Source organism: Tachysurus fulvidraco, chromosome 3, assembly GCF_022655615.1.
Source record: "Tachysurus fulvidraco isolate hzauxx_2018 chromosome 3, HZAU_PFXX_2.0, whole genome shotgun sequence".
Taxonomy (NCBI): domain Eukaryota; kingdom Metazoa; phylum Chordata; class Actinopteri; order Siluriformes; family Bagridae; genus Tachysurus; species Tachysurus fulvidraco.
This window is the reverse complement of record NC_062520.1, coordinates 11,127,217-11,135,345: the sequence shown is the minus strand read 5'-3', so window position 1 is coordinate 11,135,345 and position 8,129 is coordinate 11,127,217. Positions and strand designations below refer to the sequence as shown.

Sequence of the window (8,129 nt, the reverse complement as noted above, 5' to 3'; positions counted from 1 at the left end):
TCATGGCTGATACATGGCTGAAATAAATAAAAAAGAAGCAAATAGACTTTTCATAATGTTCTGTGTTGGTATTGTTGCAATGTTAGAGATTCAGTGAGACTCAAATCCAATACCTAAGGTTGTCATGTCAAGACTGGCTCTTTATTATTTACACAAATTAGAAGGTATTGAATATTAGACAAAATGGAATACATACTCATATAAAATCTAGTTAATTTGATGTGCTGCATAGATACGGCTAGCTCCGAGTCATGCAGATCTTTATAATATCCGCTCTTCTGCTTGTTCTGAGTCTGTACTTTATCAACGACACCATCTTTGCTGCAATCAAACAGTGACCGTATGTACAGGCATAATTATGCACATATTGTAGAGGTATTTATGTATTCACCTGGTTGTGGGATTGATGGTGTTCCCTACATACTCACCTGGTATTTATGGGAAATGCAAATATGTGATTAATGTTAATCCTAATCCTTCTATCATTTTCTGTATGCGGCAGTAGGATTCATATAAGACGTATCTCCTAAAATAGAAGGTTCATTCTGTTCATTTGTGGTTTCTGTGTGGGAGAGTGCACTTGCCTTTTCGACCTGAATCCTGGCAGAAATAGATCTGTTTAAGTACAAATTTACAAAAAAAAAGGAGAAGATTTCACAACTATTCTACAGTAAGCACATTCAGCAAAGCCCTCGTTTGGCCTTACTGTATCTTTCGGAATTTTTACACACTCAGGCTATTTTGAAAGATGCTAGAAGCTGTGAGATGCAGGTGAGACATATCCTCAGGAGGCACCCTTAATTGTTTAGATGATGCCCACTTTCAGATCATGTTTTTCTAACCTTCAGCTCTCTGCTGTTGGAAAGACAGTGTAAGATTCTAGTTCTAGGCTTACAGGAGTGTTACCCGAAGTGGTCTTCTGCTGTTGTACCGTAGCACATCCTCTTCATGGGTACTGTAACCTTCCTCACAGTTCAACCCAGTTCAGCCCTTCTCCTTTGTCCTATCTCATCAGCAAGGCCTTTCCACCTACAGAACTGCTGCTTACTGGATATTTTTTGTTTTCCATTCCACTCATGCTGTCCAGCAGATTTTGAAATGCTCAAACAAGCCTGTCTGATACCTACAATCATGCCACAGTTAAAGTCACCGATAGCCTATTTTTAGATGTAGATGTAACGTTAACTGAAGCTGTGGTGCTCCCACGTGATTAAGCAAGAGTCTAGGTGTTCCTAATAAAGTGGCTTGTATATTACAGTGTAATACTTAATAGACTCATTGCTATAAACTCTTATATAAACTATATATAAACTCTTATAAATATAGTTTCTCCCTTACATTTAGTAGGAGTCAGTTTAGATAGACAGCTTTGTGGCTCTATAATCTAAAACTGTCCTTCTCAGACAGCAGGGTACAGACAGCTGTCTTGTCAGCTTTCATCCACTGGATGTATTTGAAGGCCACGTTTTGGACAGATGCGACCTTCTCTTTGAAGGTAAATCTATAAATCTTACTAAAAGTAATGGACAGACTTGTCGCTTTGACTTCGGTGATCTTTATATTAAAACTGAACCCAGCAAGCTAAGTACAGTTTGGCGATTATATTCAAATTGTGGTAAAATATATTATTTTATCTGTTATCATGTTAAAATTATGACATATTGGAACAAGCTTAATCCTGACTTTTTATGTTGGCTGCTTTTTGATCTCAATTGAAGCGGTGTAATCTGACAGTGTGACGTTTATAATCAAGGCAAATTGATTACCCGATTGATCAGCCACCTTGCTTGCTTAGGGAAGCATAATAGGGTGTACGAGTAAATGGATGGTGAGAGTTTGTACTCCGGCATGTTGTGGGGTTAAAGTGTCATTTTCCAGATGCCAGAAATGGATCTTGTGTCTGTTTTGGCTTTGCTCATGTTCAACATTGGATTTCTTTATCATATCATAGTGTCATATCCACAGTGGTGCTTAATGGCTTTTATGAGCCTTAAGAATTATTAGTTTTTTAATAAGTATTTTTGTTTTTTCTGCTCTCTTAGATGCCCCAAGTGCTAATTTTATATCAGATTTGCAATAAGTGTGTTTGCATATATTTGAACCTATACAGTGCCACAGTCTTATCTTTTAAGAATTTTTTTTTTATTACTATCCATTAAATGAATTTGATGATTCCAGAAGCCTGCACACATGCAATGCTCTATAGATTCCCTTCCATTCTAAGATGAGAGAAGCAAAAATAAACGGCTCAGTGCTTCCTCAGCTCCGTGCTTACTTTACTGCTCTGTTTGTCAATAGTAATAGCCAAGAGATAGAGATAGAAAAGATGTCCGCTTTTTTGCTCGTAATCAAAAATCACATTTATAGACTTTCTGAACAGAGATATTCATACATTCAAGGCTTTCAGCTCTGCAACTATACAGTATAACCTCAACCTGGCTCTTACAGTATATTAACATGTATTAATGTTAGAGAAAACATGAATGGCAGCATTACTGGCGTCTTCACAATATTTGAAACTGCCTTATTATAAGGAGTTCTATTATGTTTTTTTATACAATGGGAGCTATGTAGATAAAATGTTCTGTCTTTCTGTCTCTCTACCTCCTACATGGTGGTGCTTTTTTTTTTTCTCCTTCTCCATTTTGACATTTGATGTACGTAAGTCATTGGTGGACAATAAAAGAGCATGAACAAGGCAAGAAAATCAATCACGGTTGCACTTGGTTCTTATTGGCACCCCAAGGCTATGCTTGGTGATGAGATTTAATATAGCACAGGAAGGTATGATGATAATGCACTGCAAGAGGGAGACATGTCATTGTGGGCTTTGTCCTATTTGCTGTGGCTGTGGTATGGCATGACATCAGAGCAACTGCTTATTGAAATGAATAGAAAATTAAGTTCAAATGCTTCAAATTCTTCTTTCAAGTTGAGGTACAAAGCTCTAATCTTTCAAATATTAGCTAGCATTTTTGATGATCAAATGCTTATTGCTTGCAGTGTCAATACAAATGAACATTATACTGTACCTATGAACGGTGCAAGACCACAGTGCAAGACCACAGTGCAAGACCACAGTGCAAGACCACAGTGCAAGACCACAGTGCACATTGCAATCTGTCAGAAACTAAAAAGTAACATTTTGATTTGATATATAATTCTAGACAAAATGGAGTGCAAATGGAGTGAGTCAAAATCAGGGGTACATATCCTTTTTGACTGTATTAATTTAGACATATTATGTGCAAGGAAACTTGTGTAAAGTACAGATTCTTAAAAAATAAACTTTGTACTTTTTATTTCCAGCCTCGACTGAAAGCCACGTTTGATTTTCAGCCATAATGATTCGGTCAGTTCAGCTCCCTCGTCCCCAGAGAACACAGCGCAGCATACAAACATGGCCGCCCTGTACTACACTTCCCAATAACACTGAGGTTCACATTCACCAGGCTTGTAATCATGCACACGGGTACCCAGTCGCACCAGTCAGTATAATAAGGACTTATAAACACTCAGTCAATGTGAAGTAATGATCAGTGTGTTGTACCTGCCTTCACCAAGCCTTTTGATCATGTTGGTTCTCTCTCTCTCTCTCTCTCTCTCTCTCTCTCTCTCTCTCTCTCTCTCTCTCTCTCTCTCTCTCTCTCTCTCTCTCTCTCTCTTTTATTTTTGTAATTGTTCTCTCTCTGTATATTTTTTGTTTTCTGGACTTGGACTTCTGCAAATTGCCTGCTGACTTTTTCCTGTTTTTGGATAATGTTTTGCCTTATGATTTGAATTTGTTTGCTTGTGTTTTGTTACCATTGAAATCTCATCCATTTCAGCCCACCTATTCTGACAGCATCGATGGTCAGAAGCAAGAAAGGCATTAAAGAAGTAGTTGGACAGAAAAAAAACATTATACTGACTGTAGCGAAGTACAGAGACATTTTTTGCATATGTATAAAAACATCACCTTTCTGAAGTGACACTTTCCGGCATGCTAAATTGCATTGTGAATGCAAAATTAATCAGTGTGCATTCACACTGTCCTACATTTTGTAATTTTAGGTAGAATCAGTCCAGATTGCATATTCATAAACCTAGACATGCAAAACAGGCCAGTCCTGTTCATTTACTCATGCAATCCTCTATAGATCCTGTTAGTAAACCATCTTGCATGTTCTTTTTCAAAGTTTTTACATGTTTGCACATGTTTTACATGCTCACACCTTTTAGCAAAGCAGAGCTTGAATTTATCACAGCTCCTTATGTAACTGAGAGCAATATATACACAATATAAAAGCTCTAAATATTCTTTTGAACCCTAAGTCCTTAAAGACCACTTAGTGCTATAAATATAGAAAAGGTTGTCATTTCAGCCTATGAGCGAAACAACAAAGCCAGTACATAAAATGTTTAATAGTGTGTGTGTATGGTTGAAATGGTGTATCCCTGAGGCCATGCTTCGCATTTGACATTACTGTAATTACTGTAAAAGTATTATTATTTATTTTTTCTATAGTGCAAGGAACAAGAGTTCTGGCAACAGGAGGTGCCTCATCTAACAAGGACATACTTCAGGTATGGAGAAAAAACAGCAGACAATTACAAATCGCGTGATGAATGCATGCTTATCTTTGACGACAATCAGAATTCTGAAACGCTCTTTGCGTGACTTTCTTAGCAGTGCTTTGTTTTCATGAAATTAGAAGGACTTTCTCTAAAATATGTCACATTGTGGTTTCATAATGAACAAAAATGTGGGTCTGTCTGTCTGCCTGTCTGTCTGTGTGTCTTTTTTTTTTGTCTGTGCATCTCTCAATCTGTTCAGTTTGTTGTAAGAATGATTAAAGGATGCAGAGGCAAGCACTTGAGTTTGCATGCCTATAAATGCATATTCAGTAAATGGATATTTATTGATATTTTGTTTGTTTTTTTCCTTTTGGAGGGCGAGAGAGAGACTTATGTAGCATAGCTTATGCGCTTTGTACTTGCACACACAAATCCCAAAGCATTTAACATTACATTATGTTGAACATTATGTTGATTACAGTACAGTATTTTGTCTTCTTGTTGTTCATGCCTGTATGACATTATGTAAATAAATTTAGCTCAAGTGAAAAGTACGAAAGGATTTCATCAGATTAAGTTCCATGCTACAATCCGCAAAATGTTTAATGAATGTAAACTAAAATTAACAGATATTTCCTTTGACAGTGCAAGTTACTCAGCATTTTGGCTTACCTTTCTGATATCTTTCTTCTGTTATTCCTTCATGATAAAAATGTGCAGATTTTGGCTTATATGTGGCAAAACGAAGTAGATTTAGGAGAGCTGGTATCTCTAGTGCATATGATGTCCAGCTCTAAGTGATGATACCTTAAACCCAGACTTATTTCTGAAAAGCTATTTATACATGATTCTATCTATCTATCTATCTATCTATCTATCTATCTATCTATCTATCTATCTATCTATCTATCTATCTATCTATCTATCTATCTATCTATTTATCTATCTATCTATACATCTATACATCTATACATCTATCTATCTATTGTAGCTCTCATTTATATATAAACTATATTCTATTATGTTTTATTATGCAATATCACTTTATCACTTAATCTGAAAAGCAAAATTGAATGCAGATGTTATTGCTTAGCAATTTGTTTATTTATTTTATTGTATTATCATTTATTTGTTTGTTTGTTTGTTTGTTTGTTTCTTACAAATAAGTAGTGTATTTATAACAAACACTTGACATACTATATATATATATATATATATATATATATAAAATGGAATATTTTGCATTACCACATTGCTTTTGCTGTTAAACCACATTAAGCAATTATGGCTTAATTTTTTTTGTGTGCGCATGTCTCAGAGGTGTAAAAACATTAAATTTAGTTTATGATAGATGAATCATCTAGTAATTCTGTCCATTTTCAGTTCCCTGTTTGATTTGGAAAGCCACCTTACGAAAGCTTTACTGTGTCAATGTTGATAAAAATTCATAATATATTAGGGCTGAAAAATATAAAAAATGCCCAAAAAAAGGTGTTTTGTAAGATAGAGCTGTTTAAGACAATCACCTAACCTGGACCCCACTGAGCAGCATGCAAAAAAAAAAAAACAACCTGAAATTGGTTGCATTATAGATCTGAGTGAGAGACTTCCAATTACTCTGGATAAAAGCAACTAAGCAGTGTGGGGTTAAAAGCTTTGCTCAAGGACTCAGCAGTGGAAACTCGTTGATGCTATGATCCCTGAATAGTTCAGCCGATTCTCCCCCAGCACACTTTTTTTCTAGCAATATTAACACATAACGGTGCTTGTATCTTCCAAGTATGTACATTTAAACTCTGTTTTAGTGTGAGTTAGAATTCTTATTAGAAAATATACATTATATGGATAGAGGATGTATGTTGGTGTAACTTATTTCACAGATTCAGGGTAACTATTTCAAACCTGAGCGCAGGTTACTGTCTGTGGGTGAGAATCTGGTGATGTCAGAATCCAAGGTGTATTTTCTGTTTTAGAGCCGTATTGAATTCACAGGTTATAGATCTACCATAACCCTGATCGGGACGTAGGGGTTGACCAACCACTATTTTTTTTAGTATTCAACCAGTAATTAAAAATTTCTTTATCGAATGCAAAAATGTTGCAGGTTATTACATCTTTTAGGCTGTTTTTTTTTCCACAGCAGAGAACACAAGACATCACACCACGCTTCCGTTAACCGCTAAACACAGGCTACAAATTAAATCTCTGGCTTCAGTGCTGCCTTTAGTCTCCACTGTTTATAATGGAACACAAACAATTTATATTACATGGCACTATTTAATAGTGTATTACACCATATTGCACCGTTTAATGACCTTCCAGTTTTTAAAACGCACTCGTGGATGAAATGCCTGATTCTGAAAATAAGAGCACTGCATGGTGTGATGACTCCTTACAGTTTAAAAATGGATAGAGGACATAAACATAAACAGCAACATCTGGGATGTTTAGTGTCTTCGGAAACCGTCTACACTCGTCTATACTATGCTTTATGCTGAGCAAAGTCGTTCTTTTATTTTCCTTCATCCTAATGAAACAGAAACACTTTAACACTGGAGAACTGTAAAGTGAAGAGTTTTTTAATCTTACTACTGCTCTCATAAGAATTGGGTGGTTAGGTGGGTGAGTGAGTCAGTGGATGGGTGAGTGGTTAGGTGGGTGAGTGAGTGCGGCGGGGGGGGGGGTGTATGAGTTTACTGCTCCTATGACATTATTATAGATATATAGATATTATAAAACAATGCAAAGGACAATTTCTTTTCACACTAAGCAGCTCCTTATAAAAAATATTTAACCAAAAAGCATGGTATGTACAGTATATGTGCTTGCGTATTGTTACATATTGGCATAGAAGAGGTTTAGATGATGGTATACATCAGTAGATCACATTGTATAAAGGCATACATGATCATCTGTGTAAAGCAGCCATGTGTTCCACCTTTGTATCTGAGATCGTGTCAGGAATATAATCAGCATGACCTCTTCTCAATGACACAGGTTCTGTCTGACGTGTTCAACGCTCCAGTGTATACCATCGACTTGGCCAACTCCGCCTGCCTCGGCTGCGCCTACAGAGCTGTGCATGGTAAGATTATCTCTTCTTACATATGAACAGAGATCTTATTTCTCTTGATTATTCTTATTGAAAATAATCAGCAGAACAGCTGTAGTATAAATGTCAAACACCTGATCACAACAGTTGAGAGGATAAGTGATTACAAAGTGAGGGCTCGATGTACAGTTTCATAGTTTCTCCCAACCGTTTGTCTAATTAAGCCTTCATTAATGTTTATCATCCAACTCTTCTGGGTATCATGCATACAGCTCTGAGTGTTATATAAAGGCCCAGATTTGTTTCTTGTGAGTGCTTGGTTTGAATTCCTGTTAGAGTGCTACATCTTGTCATGACTGCACTCCAGACAGACTCATCAATCTGATTAGACTAATATGACTTAACGGAGAGTGTCGTTTAAAAGCATCAAGCCTGAGTGAGCCCGAGATCTGCTCAATCGCATGTTATACACCCTATTGCTTAATTGCTATAATGGAACAGGGAGCTTTAAATTCTTGAG

The 8,129-nt window shown here is 36.4% G+C and overlaps 1 protein-coding gene across 2 annotated transcripts in view; it reads left to right on the top strand.

Moving 5' to 3' along the window:
- xylb (xylulokinase homolog (H. influenzae)) overlaps positions 1–8,129 on the top strand; it is a 50,587-nt gene that overhangs the window by 24,415 nt on the left and 18,043 nt on the right. For both annotated transcript variants that reach the window (XM_027149357.2, XM_047811486.1), the window contains exons 16-17: positions 4,508–4,566; positions 7,555–7,642. In XM_027149357.2, the coding sequence (XP_027005158.1) occupies positions 4,508–4,566; positions 7,555–7,642 (147 nt within the window). The remainder of the gene's footprint in view (positions 1–4,507; positions 4,567–7,554; positions 7,643–8,129) is intronic.